The 20,750-nt window shown below is 45.1% G+C and overlaps 1 protein-coding gene across 4 annotated transcripts in view; it reads right to left on the minus strand.

Annotated features, from left to right (window-relative positions):
• Positions 1 to 20,750, minus strand: part of DGKD (diacylglycerol kinase delta) — a 108,353-nt gene that overhangs the window by 70,890 nt on the left and 16,713 nt on the right. For all 4 annotated transcript variants that reach the window (XM_039234501.1, XM_039234500.1, XM_039234499.1 and 1 more), the window contains exons 2-3: positions 10,341 to 10,451; positions 8,673 to 8,753 (exon numbers count right to left, since the gene is read on the minus strand). In XM_039234501.1, coding sequence (XP_039090432.1) covers positions 8,673 to 8,753; positions 10,341 to 10,451 — 192 coding nt within the window. The remainder of the gene's footprint in view (positions 1 to 8,672; positions 8,754 to 10,340; positions 10,452 to 20,750) is intronic.

Genomic DNA, 20,750 nt, shown 5'->3' on the forward strand with positions numbered 1-20,750 from the left:
TAATCGTCCTGAAAGAGAGTAATTCTTCATCAGTCTATGGAAGATCAGGTAAATTAAAAACAGGATCATAAGAAGACCTAAACAACAAATTTCATAAATGATGACAAAGACCAAACATTATTTCCTTTGGTAAATACATCATCCTTCAAGCAAATGGCATCTCCCATTTTATAATCAGTGATCTTAATGTCAGATACTTATAAATATCACTGAGTGACAAGAACCAGAAAAAACTAAACTAGTGACAACCACAGATTCATTCATCAGTGGAAGAGGCTGAGAGGCTGAACAGAGCTTCTGGTAATAGCCTAGGACTGGTGGGAAAAACACAAATTCAGAGCCCAACAGAGAATGGACACCTCAAATGTACAGGTGGGAGTTCTGAAGGAGTATCCCATAGAATCAGAGGGAGGGAAAAGAGACCAGCCAATGGAAAAAGTAAAGCCCACATTCAAATTAGCTCTATCACAAACTGGGTTTAAGATCATCTGCTGTCACCCTGCCTACCTACCTGAAGCAAAAGTCAATGCTGTCTAAGGGAAGACATCATCACCTGAGCATAAAATTATCTCCACAATTTTTCCAACAATATTTGTCAACCAAAATTATCAGGCATGCCAGGAAAAAAAGACTAAAGGAACAAAAGCCGAGAGAAAAGTCAAACAATAGAAAAAGACCCATAAAAGAATCAGATATTTGTGTTTTCAGACATAGACTGTAACATATACATGCTGAATATAGGGACTTTGGCAGGGAACTAGAAATCTTTTTTTAAAAAATCAAATGAAAATTCTCAAGTTGAAAGATAACTGAAATGGATTTTTTTTAAGTTTATTTATTTATTTTTGAGACAGAGACAGAGAGAGCGAGGGAGGGGCAAAGAAAGAGGGAGAGGGGGAAGGAGAGAATCCCAAGCAGACTCTATGCTGACAGCACAGAACCCAAAGTGGGGCTCAAACCCATGAACTATGAAATCATGATCTGAGCCAAAACCAAGAGTCAGACTCTTAACCAACTAAGCCACCCAAGTGCCCCCTGAAATGGATTTAATAACAGACGAGAAAGACCTGAATAACATTGGAAGATAATACACCCAGAGAGAAAAGAATAAAAAGTACTCTTTTTGGGGCGCCTGGGTGGCTCAGTCGGTTAAGCATCCAACTTTGGCTCAGGTGAGATCTCACAGTTCGTGGGTCCTGAGCTGTCAGCACAGAGCCTGGAGCCTGTTTCCGATTCTGTGTCTCCCTCTCTCTCTGACCCTCCCCTGCTCACGCTCTCTCTCTCTCTCTCTCTTTCTCAGAAATAAACATTAAAAAAAATTTTAAAAATCCTTCAAAAAGGTGAAATAAAGAGATATTTTCAAACAAAAATAGAAACCTGTGCTAAAGAAATACTGAAGGGAGCTTTTCCGCACAGAAGGAATATTACCACAAATGGATCAAAGAAATATAAAAGAAATGAAGAGCCAACAGAAAGGTTAAATATCCATTATAAATCTAAGTGACTACTGACTGTATAATAACGAGGCTCCACATATTTATAAAATTAAATAAACCAACAGAAAGGCCAGAAGAGAGTATAGAGGTTGTTTTTTTTTTAAGTACCACACTGAATTGTAATTTTAATTATACAGTATAATTGAAATTCCAGGGGGAATGAAGAGTATCGAGAGTGTAAAGGCTCTAGGATCCTTGCATCATCTGGGAAGAACTAAAAGTACTCTGTTAGAATTAAATAAGTCAAGGATGTATTTTGTAATCTGTAAAATATCTACTAAAGTAATGTATATAGTTGTTTTTAAAGGTTATTTATTTTTGAAAGAGAGAGAGAGAGCATGAGCAGGGGAGAGGCAGAGAGAGGAGACACAGAATCTGAAGCAGGCTCCAAGCTGTCAGCGCAGAGCCCGATGCAGGGCTCAAACCCGCAAACCATGAAAGCATAACCTGAGCCAAAGTCAGACGCTCAACCAACAGCCACCCAGGGGCCCCTAAAATAATGTATATAAAACAAGCTACAACAGAAGGCAAAAAGAAATAATCCATTTAAGAAAGAAAAAAATGTGTGAAACAAATATAAAAAGACAGAGAAAAGAAGCATGTGTTAGATTTATACCCAAATACAAGAGTATCTATATTAATCACAGATTAAAAAGAATCCCAATTCAACTGAAAATATAATCCGATTAAATAATACAATAGTCATTTTTAAAAACCACAAAACCATATTTTGCTTACACAAGATACACCTTAAAAATAAACAAAAAGGGTGAAAGCAAAAGAATCTAAAATTATGTACCAACATAATTATTACAAAATAATTACCAGCTAGAATAAAGTTACTGCAGCTATAGTAACATCAAAGTAAACTTTAAAGCAAAAAAAAGAAAGAAGAAGAAAAGAAGAAAACAGAAGGTTATTTCATAAAAAGCTCAATCTAGTAAGACTATAAAATAATCCTAAATCTATATGCACTTAAAAATAACCCTCTAAATGTAGAAAGCAAAACTAACAGAATGAAAACAAAAACCAGGTAAGTCTACAATCACAGAAGAGTTAATCTTAATAAGTAATAGGACAAGAGGAAAAACAAATCAGGTAATAAAATATCTGAGGAAAAAAAAAAAACTAAACCTTTGCACATGAAACATTTATGAAAACTTGCAGGTGATAAAAAGTCTCACCAATTCCAAAGGTTTAAAGTCACAAAGTATATTCTCTGATGATTGTAGAATTAAGCTAGAAATCAATAACAATACAACTAGAAAAATCCCCCAAGTGCCATGATATTGGGAAATGTACAGATCACAAAAGACACAAAATAATGTAACATAATATAATATAAAATGAGAAGTCCCATTTATATCAAATATCTGAAACAGTCAAACCAATCTACAGTACTGGAGGTCAGCATAACGTTTACATTTGGAGAGGGGAAGGTAACCATGACTGGGAGAGATCATGAGCAGAGCCTCTCTGGGCCTGGATATGTGCTATCACTCAATCTGAGTGGTCACTACACATCAAGCTTGCACTTATATTTACATTTTTTGGTATGTAAGTCATTTTTCAATTTAAAAACTTATTTGAAATATATAAAGTTTCAGTGAAGTGGAAATTCTGCGTTGACAAACTCCTTTGGAAAGTTACAGTAGTAAAAAGACACCTTCAGCTTAAATCTGTAATTTTATGAACATAAAGCTGAAAATAATCTTAAAACATGTTAGAAAGTGGGAAGGAAAGAAGCATAAAGGCAAATGAAAAGAATTTTTACCTGATAACTTCAGTAGCACTATTACTACATGAAATCTAGTTTAAAAGAACAAAAAAGATGCATGCCTGGGTAGCTCAGTCAGTTAAGCGTCTGACTTCAATTCCGGTGGTGATCTCGCAGTTCACAAGTTCCAGCCCCATGTTGGGCTCTGTGCTAACAGCTCAGAGCCTGGAGCCTACTTCCAATACTGTGTCTCCCTCTCTCTCTGTCTGTCTTTCTCTCTCTCTCGATAATAAATAAACACAAAAAAAACTTTTTTAAAAAGACAAAGCACTAAAATTATCACAACCAATGATGGCAAATTTAGATAGGCAAATGAGTGAGGTAATTCTGAACCCTAAAAATACAGATACAAAACTACAAATAACTATCTGAAAGCACTTGGAAAAATTCATAAAGGAAGAAATTCAGGGGCGCCTGGGTGGCTCAGTCGGTTAAGCGTCCAACTTCAGCTCAGGTCATGATCTCACGACTTGTGGGTTCGAGCCCTGCATCGGGCTTTGTGCTGACAGCTCAGAACCTGGAGCCTGCTTCAGATTCTGTGTCTCCCTCTCTCTGATCCTCCCCTGCTCGCTCGCTCTCGCGCGCTCTCTCTCTTTCTCTCTCTCAGAATAACTAAAACATTAAAAAATATTAAAAGAAAGAAAGAAATTCAAATGGCCAATGTTCAACCTCACTTTGATAGTTGAAGAAATAAAATAAATCACCATTTTTTTTAATTTGAGAGAGAGAGCGAGCGAGTGAGCACGCACACGAGGAGCAGAGAGAGGGAGACAGAGAGACTATCTCAAGCGGGCTCCACACTCATCACGGAGCCCAGTGCAGGGCTCGATTCCATAACCTTGGGATCATGACCTGAGCTGAAATCAACAGTTGGACGCTCAACCGACTTGAGTCACCCAGGCAACCCAACACAGTACCATTTTTAACCTATCAAAATGGCAAAGATATTCTAAAATGTTAAGACACGATGTTTGTAAAAGGATTTTTAAAAAGAACATTTAGGGCCCCTGGGTGGCTTTGTCAGTTAAGCATCCCACTTAAACTCAAGTCATGATCTCAGTTTGTGGGTTTGAGCCCCACATCGGGCTCTGTGCTAAGGGCAAGTTGGCAATGAGATATGGAAAGTCTTTAAGTTTTCAGAGATTAGTATTAACACGTTTGAGTCATCAGAAACATACAATTTCACATTATTAAGGGGCTGGGACATAAAGCTGGCAAATTCCCTTTTTCTCTTCATGCCACTTTGTTTCTTGGCCTTGTGGAGGGGGTGGGGGGCAACCTAAAGGTGAGAAGGCAGAAGACATTGTCAGCTCTACTCCCCATTTTCTGGAAGCTCCCACCACCACCCCACCACTGATGAAGAATCTGAAGGCAATCCCTGGGTCTCCAGCTTCACCCCAGCCTCACATTGTTCTCAAAGCACAGGAAGACAGGCAGACCCCTCTCTAGTTATGTAAGCCTTGTTTGTTGCACCTCTTCCTTCCAGCCTGTCTCAAATCTCCCCTCTCCCCAAACATCCTCACCTGTCTCCCTTGAAGTCTCCTGTCCTATGGGTCCTAATTTCTTTACATTATAGCTCTCTGGCCATTTGGGGGACAATAAAAATGGAGCCTTTCGGACTGTGGAGTAAATGCACTCATACTTCTCCAGCTGCAAGAGGTTTCCAAAGGCAACAGCTTTCACTGCCTGATTCTTTGTATCAGGCAGACAATTTCAGCAGTCACTGTAGAACTGGGAAATTACTATTGGACTAGCTGGAAACCCCAATGAGATGTCCCAGGAAACGTAGTGGCTTCTGGACAAATGCATTTGTTGTGCACGTGCTCAGGGAGCAAGCACTGGCCAAGTCCACAGCCAGGCCCTGCCTTTCAGGAGGGCTGACTTCAGAGAGCAGCACAGAGACTCCAGCTGTTTGCTGTATGGTAAGCGCCAGGTTCCGGGTTCAGACGGGAAACACTTCAGGGGTTACTGAGGGGAAGATCATGAAGTGTGAATTTTAAGCAAAGAAAATACTTCCATCACTCAGGGCTTCAGAACTGCCGGACTCCCTATGGAAGCATGACTGGCGGGAGCTGGGCCGCATTTATCTCCATATTCCATGCGCCATCCTGGATCACTCATGTGATGAGCTTCCTTATCTGCGACTGTTTCTGGGTAACCTCAATATTAATCTTCTCTTGTCCCCTCTCAGTACATCCTCAGGCAAAAAGGCAGTTTTTAAAGTACTGATGAAATCAAAAATAAATGTGAAGGAACCGGGGCTTGGTCCCTGAAGGCTGGGAACTGTCCATGACTACCTGATGGGGATGTGGCCCCAGGGATTTCTCCAACACAGACAGGCTCTCCATCTGAAGTCCAGTGTTTGCACTCTGAACACATTTTCCTGTACAGATGTGTGAATCAGGGTTCGCTCTCCAAGCAGGGCTGACAAAGCCCCATATTAACTCACACGGACCCAACGCACAGTGCCATCCTAGCTTTTCCATATTTGTACGGAGATGTAATTCCCACACAATTCACCCTTTTAAAGTAAACAACTCAGTGGTTTATGGCCTACTCCCAAAGTTGGGCAACCATCACCTGTATCTGATTTTAGAACATTCTGTCACCCTCTGAAAAAAGCCTGTACCCCCAGCAATCATTCCTCCCTCCTCCACAGGCCCCTGCCCCCACCACTCATCTACTTTCTGTCTCTACAGATTTGTCTATTCTCTATTGTGGCATTTCATATAAATGATATCATAAAGTATGTGGCCTTTTGTGTCTGGCTTCTTTCATTTAGCATAACGTTTTCAAGGCTCATATAAGTCGTGACATGTATCATCCATTTGTCAAAGGTCTTTTAACAGTTCCTACTTTGTACCTCAAATGGAATCTCATTTCCAAAAATGTATATAAGTCATCAGAAATGCACCAAAGGATCTGTATACCAGTGTATATCACAATATTATTTATGATAGGAAAAAATGTAGCATTCAATATAGGGACTGGTTAAATAAGCTGACACATTTATACAATGGAATACTGTGTAATATTAGTAGACAAGATTTTAGAGGCTAACAAGAGAAAAGGCTCACTGCTAACTATAGAGAGAGAAGGTTAAAAAGCTGTATTTTATAAAATATATTTGTGGGAATGACATCAACCAAAATATATTACCAGGTATCTTAGGGTAATCGGGATATGGATGGTTTTAAATTTATATACTTGAAAATTTTCTTCAATAACCTGATGATCAGAAAAGTATTTTGTCTTTTTTTTTTTTTCAAATAGTTTATTGTCAAATTAGTTTCTACATAACACTCAGTGCTCATCCCCAAAGTGCCCTCCTCCATGCCCATCCCCCCCTAGTATTTTGTCTTTAATAACACTTCGCTACTGAGAGAAAAAATAACTTTTGGAATGTGAACAGAAAGGCACTCAGAGTTCAATCCAGAGTCCCTCGTGTTTTCATCATATAGACAATTCATTGTATATATAATCATATATATACATACACACATACACACATAATGAAAACAAGAATAAGCTAATCAGTAGGTTGTGTTTAAAAGTTGTGAAAAGCAGAAAAGAGACAATGAATCTAAATGCAGAAATTCAATTAGGTACCAGGAAAAAAATGGAACCAATCACTAATCCAAGGACTGGTTCTCTTAAAAAACAACAGTGATGGAGTTTAAGAAATCTGATAAGAAAAACAAAAGCTAAACAAATAAAATTAGAAATACAAAAGGGATATAACCAGAGACACCAATGTTTAAAGTGCAAATAATACATGCTACTCAATGCTCAAATAATCAGAAAGCAAAAACAAGCCCTTTCATAGCCGTGCCTCCCTGAAGAGTCCTTCTGACAGAGAATTTAAAGTAAGTGCTCTCAGGTTTTCAAGAAACCGTCGACTCTAAAGCCATATAAAGTGTTCCGAACACACAAAGTTATGGAAAGTTACTAAATGAATTTTATGGGGCTAGTCTAACTCTGAGATCAAAACACAACAAAGGCTACCTCCTAACTCCAGAGAAAACATCCATCCATACACATTAGATAGGAAAAGCCTAAACAAAACTAGGTTGTAAAACCTAACATTACCAAGAACAGCTTATTATTAGGAAATGTACAAATACCTGAAACCAACATGATCAACTAAATTAATGCTGAAAACACCCCAATAAAAGCCAACACCTCTTCCTATTAAAAACTCTAAAAGCCACAAATCACAGAATAATCCACTTACATAATTTTAAAAGTCTCTCCCCAGCCAGTAAGTAAACAATAAAATTGATGGTGAAAAAGTAAAAACATTCCAAGTAAAATGAAGAATCAAATAAGAGAGACCACCAGGGAAGTGGCTAATTCGATAAGTCACAAGCCAGAACCAAGAGCAGTTAGATGTATCAAAAGAAAATAAGTAGAAGTTTAAATGGAGGAAGGAAAATCCCACTTGCATCAGCAACGTCAATAATCAGAACATAAATAAATAAAACAAAACCCTGAAACCAATACTAACGCAGAACATCAGATCCTAAACGTAAAGAAAATTACCCACTTTGACGGCGTTATAAAAGAACTGAAAGGAAGCACCTGTACTTCTCGATGGGCTGGCTTTACAACAGAAACATGCCCCACTGCCTGCCCTTAGAGTCACACACTTTATACGGACAGATTCTAAAGTCGGCCCCCGAAACCAAAATTGCAGTCACACCAGAAATGCTGTATCTATACAGTCGTTAAAAATATGAGGAAGATTTAGATCAATCAACATGGAATAATGTCCACCAAAAATTCTCCAGAGGGGGAAAAAAACAGGTGTAAAACAAAAGGAGCATAATAATCTCATGGTGTATGTGGGTGAAGGCACATGTATTTAGAAATAAACACTCTAGAGTGAGCAGCTGGCTTCCTCTGGGCAGTGAGGTTACATGATTTTATCCACTTAAAACTGCTGCAAAAAGTACACTGCAACTGCTGTAAAGGGGGGGGTGGGCCTGGACAGACACAGTTTAAAAGTAAAGAAGAAAAGAAACACACCAAAATATCCACAGTATACGTTTTGAGGTAGCTGAATTATGGTTAAGTGCTTCAACATATTTTCCCAGGTTTTCCAAATTTTCTACAGTAATTATAAAAAACAAAGCTCTGTGCAAAACTTAAGAGAAACGTAACAACATGTTAAAAACAGTTCTCTTGGACCTTCTTGTTCTTCTGAGCTTACATGTGCCAAATTCCCAGTTTTTCTCCAACCACAGTATTATTTTCAACATTAAATTCAGAATATAACAAGAAGCATTCCAACCAGAGAAAAGAATGAAAAGGTCTGCACTGCTCACGCATACTTGTCAAATTAAAAAGAAAAGCCACACGTGGTGAAGAACCGATAAAGGTGTGGTCTGGAGGCTTACCGTGAAACTGTTGTTGACGTTCTTGGTGCTGGATTCAGCCACGCTGGCGTCTGTCAGGTCCACCTCGTCAAATATGATGGACTGGAGGGACACAGGCACCACAGTCAGCACACGGCCAAGGTACCCAGCCCCGCACTGCCCCAGCTCCAACCCCGGGTCAAACACCCACCGATGCCCAAGTACTTGGAATCTTGGGCACTTGAGGACTAAAGGTGCACTGACCACGCACAGAGCACGGAGCTCACAGGCGGAGCCCCAGGTGTTAACCCAGGAGTTCATTAGTGATGGCATTCGTGGAAACAAAACGAGACGCTGTGATTTCTGTATTTAATTTCTGTCCTCGGCATTTCACTTTTATAAGTGAAATATGCCTTCCCATGGAGTCCACCTGAGGAAACAGGGTTCCAGACCCAGGATCCCCCGCCCTTCCGGTTTTAGTTTGTCCAGCCAGCACACTTAGGGGGAAAGGTCCTGGCTAAAATAGATGATTCTAGGAAGAGAGACCAACCCAAATAGAAGGGATCTGGCCATAGGAAAAAAAAAAAAAAAAGACAAGGAAGCAGAAGAAATCTAGTAGTGGAGAGAGAGACTGCCAGGCTCCAGGAGGAGGATGGGGGAATTAGGCCTTAGGAACCTCCCCCCCAGCCCATTCCCCTCCTCACTCACCCCCAAATCCCCTCATCACAGTCCACACCTCCCGTTTACCTTACTGTCCCCTCTAAGAGGACTCCACGCGGAACCCTGGAGGAAATGCTGATGACTTAGAAAGACTCAGCCTTTTAAGTTAACCTCCTTCCCCCACCCCATATACACACAAAACTAAAATAACGATGTTTTCTTTCTTTTTTTTTTTTAAATGAGGGATGTGGTCAGAACCCTCTCTAAACAAGTTGTTCTGTTCAATTTCAAATTTTAATGTACTGTCTAGGGATACATCTCAAACACAAATCTGCAATCTGAATCATTTACATCTTCATACCAAAATATAAGTAGTGACAACAATACAAATACTGGTATTCAGAATACCAAAAACTAGCTTTGCATTTATTGCATTATGTAAACACAGCAGTAATTTAGTGGCTTTGACTGACTCCTTGTCTTCCACTAGAGCCTGGTGGCCATCACGGAAAAGCTCACACACAAGATTGCACGTGGGAAGAAGGACCACAGCCAGAAGCCTAGGGACACATCCCACTTCTGTTCACATACCAAGAAGCCCAACGTACTTCAGAAACTTTCAATTAGTTTCACAGGTATCGACTACCTAGCTCCACACTAAGTTGATTACATTAAATATCTATAGCTTTTTGCTTGCCAACTATACCTCACTAAAGCACTTTTTAAAAAAGGATATTTTAGTCCATAATAAAAGATTTCTAAGCCTGTGACACCACCCCCCCCCCAATTCTTCCGGAAGAAAGATCTCTAACTGTAATTTGATTACCTCTGTGACATTTCCCCTTTTCCTTGTTGGTGACATGACATTAAGGAAAGAGAAAAATGAGTAAAAAGTCAGCATTTATAAGAAATAGAGCATGGCCTGAGACAAATTAAAGCTAGAGTATTACCAAACTTGCTGGAAATAGCAGATGTAAGAAGTGAAGGTTTCTCCCAAGATGTGGACCCCAGAGGAAACCTCTCCCCAGGGGCTCCTCCCCTGCACCTCACCTTTGCCGTTTTTGCATAGTACAGCGTCCGCCCCCGCAGCTTGAAGTATCTCCTTTTTGATCGTTGGAATGAATTGTTCTGTTTGGTCAGCATCCCCTCTTTGATGACAGTCTGGAAGCACAGAAACGATTCATGAGCAAGCGTCTGCATGGTGCCCTTGGGAGGATGGACCGGTGTGTGCACGTCCCTAACGGGCCAGTGGCCTTAAGTGAATGAAGCATTCTCCCCCTCTCCCCAGACCCTGACCTATGGACAGGTCGAGCACGCTGCCAGGGAGTGGGGGGAGGGCATGCTGCACGATTCTCTGAGGGACACCGGCGTGCCTGAGCAGTGAGGCCGTCTGGGGCCCAAGGTGTGCCTGGCTATGCCCAAGGGGATCGGCAGCAGGGGACATGAAGGCTCGCATGCCAATAGTAGGCAGCAAGGGGCCAGAGCATTCTCCAACTTCAGCATTTGGTATTTTTCAGCTATTCTTGGCCCCGTCTCTGTGTTCTCTGGCCTCCTGCCATTTCTCAGGATCCTGTTGCCAAAGCTGTCGATGTAGGTTGCTGTGGGGTTGAGCGCAGCTCCACGCCTGCACCCCACTCAACCCTCACCCCATTCACAAGCTAGGCATGTGTCCCTGCCCACAGTGCAGAGAGAAGTGCCACGACCGAAGTCAGTAAAACTCCTCTCATCCCGTCCACCACGGAACTGGAGGTCCCTTAACACTCGAGGTGGACAGCAGTCCCCTCACCTCGGCTCAATTAAAGCCAAGAATGGGCCATGGCTTCTCCTGGACCTGTTTCCCTCTTGTGCTGTCCCCTGTGCTATCTAACAGGACAAAGGAGCCCTGCAGACCACTGAGAAGTTAAATGCTCCAGGAACCACTTGATCATTACACATCTGATCCACTGGGAGCCACCAACAGTCAAAATGAATAAACAACGTGCATGAAACAGGAGCCTGGCTCTCGGCATGTGCACACCGTTGCCCCAGCTGACAGAAACGGCCATTCTCCGTGCAGTCCCACCGTGGAGTCAGACAGAACGCACAAACTCCACTCAAGCACACAAATACAGGTTCAGAGGTCTGGGTTGAATTACCTAATCCCACATTGCTTTGCGCTCTGAGTAACTGCTTTAAGAGAGTGTCTGTCTGAAGCACTTGGGTACCTGTGGCCACTAAAGACGACATAAGACAAAACCAGAGCCAGAAACCTCACGGAACCCAAACACATCAGAAGGCAAGAGCGGACCACCAGCACTGTCCAGTCCCAACAGCAGCCAACCCCAAACAAAGGAGGGGGAGCTCGGGATGCGGTGACGCCACCCCACCCTGAGAAGAATGCCAAAGAAAGCCCCCCACCCCACACACACCACGAACACCGGGTCCGGTCATGTACCAGGACCCCGACCTGAGCAGCCCGGGGGGCCCTGGGAATGCAGGCTGCTGCTTCTCTCCTTACCCCGCCACAGGGCACCCTCTCCGTGGGCCTCCCGGGCAAGGGGAGCCGCACATGCCAGCTCAGGGCCATGTGCCAGGTACAACGGGGTCTGTGGCGGGACGAACGGCAACCTCCTCCCGGGAGAAAAACCACTGAGGACCTCCCTCCCTCCTCATTCTGTCGCATAAACTTCACCTTTACCTCTTCACCCATCCGCTCGCCCAGGTAATTGAAGAGTGCCGGCAGGAGAGAGGGGAACACAGCATCACCCAGCGATCATAGGAACAGACTACAGACTACAGGCACAGACGTGAACCGCCATCCTTGGCTACAGGACGGCGCTGGCTTTTCTGGAGTGCGGGAGCTTGTGCCCACCCAGAGGCTGATCCCAGGTGGAGAGAAAGCCCCACCTCTGAACCCGGCGGCTGCAGGTAGAACCCAGTCGGTGGCGCGGAAGCACTACCAGCTTGTTTCCACACATTGTTTTCAGCCCCACGTAGCCAGGGATGCTCATCTCAACGTGCCCTTCAGAGCCCTGCGCTGTGCTCCAGGGCAGCCTCTCCTCCTTGACCTCACAGGACTTGCTCACAGATGAGGGCACCTCTCCTCGCCCCCACGCGTCTTCCTTACCTCTGCAGGGGAAGTCATCACTTCCATCTCTTCCCTAAATGCAAATTAAAAAAAAAAAAAAAAAAAGACGACAAAACCAACAAGGCCCAACCCAGAAAAGTTATAATAAGTTATCTGTAGAGGACAAACGCTGGAGTATTTTTTCTTGCATCTCCCACCACACATCTCACACATAAAAAGAAAAGCAAAATTAAAACACAATCCAGTCCACCACACACACACAAATCTTTCAGAAAGCGGATGAGAGCTGCGATCTTGGGCTACCCGAGGAGGGCCGCTATTCTATTTATAGAACAAGAGCTCTCAGAAAAAGACTCTGGTGGGTTTCAGCGGAAAAGGCTGGGGAAAAGATAAAGACCAGTATTTCTTTGAAGCTTTCTCAGAAACTGCGTCTCTTCTCCTGATTCGCTGCTCGAGACTACTACAGATATGCTGCAGAATATTTTTAAACACTCAGTCAAAAGCAATGAACTAAAAGTGGTCAAGAAAATAACACCCTGAATACTCTGCTGTGTTTTGCACTTGGCAGCTTGTAAGTGGCGCCCACAGGAAACGCTGCTCAGCTGGCGGGGCTCCTCCTCATGCCCAACAGAGCAGAGAACCGGGAGTCAAAAACCCAGGCTCCAGCACAGCTCACTGAGGCCATGCTGCATGGCCAGGCTCCTGGAACCGTTTTGTCAGGTTCTGTGCACGAACAAAAGGGCCCGCTCTGTCCTCCAAGCCATCCAGCACACCTTCATTACCATCAGGAACAAGGAGGACAGATTTGAAACACACTCAGGCTACCGATAATCAGGTAGAGTACGAAAGCAAACCCCGTGGCCCCTAAACAGGGAGGGAGGACTCCGCAGGCTGGACCCCAGGGATGAAACGGGCAGTCTTGAGCCTGGGTGCCACGGCCACTCACCACGAGCACACAGACGCCTCCTGGCCCACGGGCAACACTCCCAGGGCACCTGCTGCTGGGGAAGCTCACGTCTCCGGCCGTCCTGCTCAGGAACAAAGGACTGAGGAAGGCAGCTCTGGAAAGGCCCCTGAAGAGGCTTCAAACCAGTGGGCAGCCCCCGTAAGCCCTGCTCAAACCCGCTCTCAGATCGCTGTCAGGCCTCCGGTCTCCGGCCCTCATGTACACTTTGGAAAGAAGGCTCTGGCCACAAGTGTGGAGGAAAGGGGGAGGGAAATCTGGAGGCATGCAGAACACTCCAGAAACTCTTGTAAGAGGGCAACCGGCAACACTGAGCATCTGGGAGGGAGACAGGAAGAAGACGGCCACAGACAGGGCCAAGGAGGACGCGGGTCTCATGGGGGAGGGTGGGGGGGTGGGGATGGGGCTTCATGTGAGGCATGCCCGCAAGGGCCTCGATGATGCCAGGGACAGCTGAGCGGAGGAGAGATGGCTGCGGAGACGAGGCCAGGGTGTGAGAGAAGGTTTAACAGGGAGGTGCCTCGGTGAGGGCCCGTATGGAGAGACAGGAGAGCAGGCACAGGGAACCGGCAATCCCGGGACCCTGGCGCGGGTGCAGAGAGGACGTGGGAACCCAAACAGGATAGAAGAAAGTGGGCACAAGGCCAGGAGCAAGGAGAAAGCACCCAGGAGGCCACACTGACGATGCCAACTGCGAGGGGCTGGAGGAGGACCTGCCAGGGAGAAGCCAGAGTACAGGGCCCCGAATGTGACCAGGATGGAAGGAAGCAGAACTGGGAGTGGGTTGTTGGGTTTTTTTGGTTTTTGTTTTTTTTTTTACCCTGCATGTTTCTTAACTTTGTATAAACGTGGAATCATAGTGCATACACTGTAACTTAGTATTTTTTCTGTCAGTGATATATTGTCAACACCCGTCCATATTAGTGAATCCATCTTCATCAGCTACAGAGTATCTCCCTGATGTGCTCGTATCACTGGTAGAATGCTTCCCCCTCTCCATTCTACCAACCACGCCACTGCTACTGCTACAAAAAAACACCTGCATGTGTCCTAGGCTAGTCCTTAAAGCAAAGGAGGAGAAGCAGCATCTGGGGCTCAGGACAGCTCAGAAATAGATGCTCACAGATTGGAAAGTGTGACACATGACAGCAGCAGCTTCTCCAGCTGGGGGCGAGTAGGGACCAGTCAGCGGGCAGGCCTGAGACAGCAGTTTATCCAAGAGGAAGGCAGCTCTCAGTCCTCTAAACCGCACGTGCCACAGACTCGAGTCAGCCCCAGGTGGGCTACAGATGCAATGCAAAGTTTTAGCAGACCATACAGAATTGCCTTATGACCTTGGGACTGGGTCAGTGTGGTAGGTGGGGGAGAGGGGCAGGAATTTCTTAAATAGGACTGAAAAAATACTAAATACAAACTGTAAGACTGCTAAAGCCAACTATGTTTCAATTGAGAACTTGTGTTCATCAAAGACGCCTTACAAAGAAAGGGAAGAGGGAAGCCACAGGCTGGGAGAAGATACAATACTGCCAACAGCCAGAATATTCTAAGAACCCCTGCAAAATGGTAACAAAGAAAAAGAAACTACCAAATGGAAAACTGACAGAAGGCACCACCCAGAGTAAATCCAATGGGGACTAGGAGATGCTGATGGGCAGTGGGTGGGCTAGACAGAAAGGAGCACTGAACCCTCAGACATCCTGATGCTCTGTTGAAAGCCTGGGTTCACACGTGCGTTTTTATTACATGGGTTCATGCTGCACTGACATTTACATATACGTAATTAGTATGCATTTAGTATGTAAAAATGTTATTTAGTATGTAGAAACAAAGGGGAAAACACAGTCAATAAAAAGATAGAGGTAAAACCTCAGGCAGAGCTCTGTGTCTCCTGCATTGTAAGCGTAAGAATTTCAACACATTCGGGGGGCCTGGGTGGCTCAGTCAGTTAAGCATCCGACTTTGGCTCAGGTCATGATCTCACGGTTTGTGGGTTTGAGCCCTGCATCGGGTTCTGTGCTGACAGCTCAGAGCCTGGAGCCTGTTTCAGATTCTGTATCTTCCTCTCTCTCTGACCCTCCCCTGCTCACACTCTCTCTCTCTCTCTGAAATAAAAATTAAAAAAATAAAATAAAAAAAAAAAAAGAATTTCCACACGTTTCTTGATAGCCAGCCTGCCCAAGGGGACAGGGCCAGGGGCTGCAGGCGGGCCAGGAAATAAGGAGGGTGGAGGGGAAGGTGGGGCAGAGGATAAAGAAAAGAAGAGTGAAAATCTAGCCAAATGTTTCACATCAGCCATCAATTTGTCCTTAAGCCTTTTCAGTCCTTCAGCAAAAACCTACGTAAACCTGACGACATTAGTCCACACCATCCAAATTCACAACATTAAAAAAAAAAAGTGGGGATAGTAGCATATAAAGTTAATACACAGAAGAACTATTATTAAAATGTTTCCGTGAGGGGCGCCTGGGTGGCTTAATCGGTTAAGCGTCTGACTCTTGATTCAGCTCAGGTCATGATCTCAAGGATCGTGTGTTTGAGCCCTGTGTCGGGCTCTGCGCTCACAGTGAGGAGCCTGCTTAGGATTCTCACTCTCCTCTCTCTGCCTCTAAATAATAAGTAAACAAACTTAAAAATTTCAAAATAAATAAAATGTTTCTGTGAAAAAAAGGTTAGTAAAACTTATTACCTTAAATTTGCATATTACTTGAAATTCTCTGAAGCATTTTTGTATCTATTGGCTCTCTTCACAGAACAAATGCATGCTACTATCCCAACTGACAAGACAACTGGCCGCTGACACACTGCAGAACGTCTCCAGTTAAACAGCTCTTAACCACAAAGAAACAATCAGGCCTCCTTCTTCTTTATCTCGAACCTTCTATGGTTTATAGTATCTGAATACCATAAACAGTAAGGTTTGTAGCACAAGCCCAATGACGTAGAGGTTATTTTAAATGCTTACTGAGTGAGTAGCCACCATATCTACTATGTACATATGAGACATTTTTACCTTTTAACCTGCATATCAGCTTCAGACGTATGTAGTAATATTCCCATTTTACAGACTGGGGAACTGAGGGTCTGAAGAATTAAGTAGGTCACTCAAGGCCACATAACTAGTAAACAGAAGACCTGTAATTCAAAGCTAGGGCCTAGATAACAAGCCAAAAATACTTGTTGGCAAAATTAAACATAAAAGTCTACTGATAGCTCTGATTTAAATAAAGTAAGCAAAGGTAAATTCCTTCATCAATTCAAAACACCACCCACAAATTCATCCCAGTGCATCCTGATTCAGAACTTCCTGCAACTTACCTACAACTCCCTTGCCCACTACCACCCGGTCTTATCACACCCAATCTGTAGCTGAGGAAGTCTGCACACCTCAGGCCACTCTGATTATACACATTAGTGTCTCCATGGCACTAGCAACCCCCAGGCGAGAGAGGCCCACGTGTGGGTCCCTGCTGTGCTGGAGAATTCCTCCCAACTCCACACAGCCAGACCCCATATCTGGTGCCAACAATCTGATGCAAAGGTGCCCCACATGAGTTCTTCTAAAAACCCCAAAACTGCTAATTCACGAAAAAAGGACAGCCATTTTTTTCTACCAATCAAGAGAACCTAACTTCCTCTTTACCACTAACTACCCTGGTCTTCCTTCTTCAATGCACGGCCTGCAAGATGAAAAGCAACCATGTCCCCAAGCCCCTGTCACTTGAGGTTCCACCGAGAGTTAGGGAGATGCCCCATTCCCATCCCCACTAACATGAGGAAGGGCCAAAGCAGAAGAGCCAAAATGTGGCCCCAAATCCCCCCGGAGTGCTGCTCCTCGATCTGCCCTTTGTGGGGCGTCCACACTCACGTCCCCCAAATCTAAGGGCTCTTCTATCACTGCAGGATGGCCCCACCGACTCCCTGCCATCTCGGGTAATGCAGTCTGTTCCGAGTGGGCTGGCTGTACCGAGCGTGGCCAACATCACGACACTGAGCACATTTCCCTAGCCCCGGCCACAGGATTCGGTCTTGGTCAGAGAGACCCACCCGGACATCCTGCGGGGGCTGCGAACTGCTTCACTGATGTGTGAGAACACGTGTGGCTTCAGCTCCCCATTCCCCCTCCCTCTTGTCTAGAGCTGTGGCAGAGATGCTGAGACCCTGAGGTGGGAGCCAGCCGTGAGCCAGAAAGGCACAAGCCACATGGCTCTTAAGGCACCATCAATCTGCCAAATGCACTCCTGTCCAGTAAAGGTGGGCTGGCTGAGCTAGCTCCTGCTCCGTCACCATCAACCGCTGCTCACTACCAAACACTGGTGTCCCTAGGTTTCCAAGGCCCCGCACCCTAAATGTAACTCTCATCAAACCAGCCTCTTCAGCAGCCCCTCGCTTTCTAACTTCCTCCCACCACTCTGTATTTCCTCTTTAGGTAACAGCCCCATCAAAGCTGACAGAAGCATCAAGCATCTGCAACTCGTTCTACCTCAGTGCACTCCCCGTTCCTAACTGGTTACCCAGTACCGACTCCACTTGTTAAAATCACTCAAGCTTCTGCTCCAACTTCAGGCCCTCTGCCATGGCTTAGTTCGGACCCCCACCTCGGGCTTAAATTATTCTGTCTCCTGTCTCTGTGTCTCTCGAGGGTGATCCAGTCCACTAGGATCAATCAGATCCCCTGAACACTTGTGAAAAGCGCTGCTCCTAAATCCCGAGCATGTGAATTTCAGACACGAGCCCCCCGCGGTGCCTGAGCACACTGCAGGGGGCGGGGATCCCTGCTTTCCACGCTCTTCCGTGCACCCTGCAATCTGCTGCCAGCCCTCTACTGGCCCTCAAGTCCACTGCCAGTGGCATCACCTCGCAAGTTCTGAAACACTACCAGCCGCCCCCCAGCAGGGGACCAGGTAGCCATAGAGTGTAAAAGCTCCTCTGAGGATTCGAATAAGCACCCTGCCCTAAGCAAAGCATCCCTGGCCCACTCACAAACATCCCCTTGTTTTCCTGTGTCTTGGAGGGAAGCCAACTGTGGCCTTCAAGGCTCTTTCCAATCCCTCTCACCCACCCTAGGGCCTACTGCCTCAGCCCCAGAACCATCTGACCCAAACACACCAGCTCCTTTATAGCCACCTGCTTTTGGACATATCCTTCCTCTGCCTGGAATCTTCTCTGGATAGAAAACTCCTGTGCCTGAGACCCAGGTCAAATGCCACCACCTCCAGGAACCTTTCCCACCCCCTAGGCAGAGCTGCCTGTGCCTTGCGAGTCTATGACCCTCCATCATGTGGCTGACTGCCTGGCCAGACCAAGGGCATCCAAGGGCTGAGGCTGTATTAGTGATCTGAACCCTCCCTGTGCCCAAGCACAGCACATTCTGAGGAAACTTTCCGCAAAATATCATAAAGGGCTAATATCCCAAATCTATAAGATTTTCTATGTCTCCCTCTCTCTGCCCCTCCCCTGCTTGTTCTCTCTCAAAACTAAACATATTAAAAAATTTTAATAAATAAGTAAAAATGGCCCTTAAAACAAATGAAAATTTGCTCAGTCTACATTTATTTATTTATTTATTTATTTATTTATTTATTTTTAAGAAAACTAGAGGCACCTGGGTAGCTCAGTCAGTTGAGCATCTGGCTCTTGATTTTAGCTCGGGTCATGATCCCAGAGTCGTGGGATTAAGCCCCAAGTCAGGCTGTGCTGAGTTTCTGTCTCTCTCTCTCTCTCTCTCTCTCTGCTCCTCTCCCCCACTCTCTCTAAAATTTAAAAACAAGAGAGAGAAAACTAAAGTACATTCTCACCATCAGACTGACAAAGAAACCAAGCAGGCACTGTGGGTGAGGCGATGGGGAAACCAGTACTCTGAGCACCACTGATCCAACCAGGCATGAGGTGAGCCCTGAGGATGGAGACCTGCCAAACCCTAGCAAACCCACGCAACTACCCTCTTACCCTGCGCACCCACTCCAGGGAATCTATCCCACAGATACTCTGGCAAAGAGCATAAAATGAAGTACATACAAGGCTATTTGCTGCAAAATATTATAGCAAAAGACTGAAAATAATGCAAGTGGTAGAATAAGTTATGGTACACTAAAAAAAAAAAAATACTACACAATTGTAAAAGGAAGGAGGGAGAACCGTATACAGCTATGGAATGATGTCTGGGTTCTCTGAAGTAAAAAAAAAAAGAAAGTGCAGAACATGTAGGGAGGCTGCTACCTTTTGTGTAAAAGGGATACCTGCCTGCGTGTCTACGCAGAGACAAAACTTAAAAGCAAATACATGCATGTAATATTTTTAAATTTTCAAACAGAAATAGTGGAAGAATTAACCAAAATAATAAATCAATAAAAATGGCCAGGTGGGGGGCGCCTGGGTGGCTTAGTCGGTTAAGTGTCCGTCTTTCGCTTAGGTCATGATCTCGCGGTTCGTGGGTTCGAGCCCCGCGTCGGGCTCTGTGCTGACTGCCAGCTCAGAGCCTGGAGCCTGTTTCAGAGTCTGTGTCTCCCTCTCTCTCTGACCCTCCCCTGCTCACGCTGTCTCTCTCTCTCTCTCTCTCCTAGAAATAAATAAAACATTAAAAAAAATTAAAAAAAAAAATGGCTAGGTGGTTACCTCCGGGTGGGGAAGGAAGCCAGCCAGCCCTCTGGGAGGTACGTGACTGTATAAGGACACAGGGGCAGCTGGCGGACGCAGCACCCCGGACAGCTCTCACTGGCCCACGTCTAAGGGCTTCCACACATGACCCCACTTCGTCTACACAATCCGCCCAAGAGGGACACTGCACGTACTCCCATTTGCCACAAAAGCAGGCAAGAAGAGAAAGCCAGGTTCGGTATCCACGCAGGGCCTGCTCCTTACCAAGAACTTAGCTATCAGGATCTCCTTCAACCCTCACCCCAGCGAACACTTACTACCCCATCTCACTTATGAAGACATCGAGGTCCACCCAGAGAGGACCTATGTCCACAGAGAAGGGACAGATGTGGAGTTCAAACCCATGTGTGTCTGATTTCAGCTCTCTCCACACTTCACATATCAATATCATTAAAAAATATGCTTGAGTAAGCTTTTCTTCTGTTTGCCTTTACAAGTAAGACTAAACTACAGTCAGAACTGCTCCTCCCACTTCTTGGGGTGAACACGTGGACAAACGTGTGTGCCGAGGCACAACCAGCCCCACTGCACACCACGTGGGCAACCCCAACCACCAGCAGCAGGCACGACTTCCAAATACACACACGCTGTGGTTCAGTCAAGGCACCAAAGCCTCGCCTGGCTCCTGGGAGCCTCCAGAGGGAAACCCGCCTCCCCACGGGCCTGTGGAATGAAATGCACTCTGTGTTTCAACAAATATTTATTGAACGCTTAAGTGCAAGTAAGGCTGGGAATACAATGATGCAAGAGACAGGACCCTTGACCTTTAAGGAAA

This window comes from Hyaena hyaena, unplaced genomic scaffold, assembly GCF_003009895.1.
Source record: "Hyaena hyaena isolate Hyena2069 unplaced genomic scaffold, ASM300989v1 scaffold_86, whole genome shotgun sequence".
NCBI classification, from domain to species: Eukaryota; Metazoa; Chordata; class Mammalia; order Carnivora; family Hyaenidae; genus Hyaena; species Hyaena hyaena.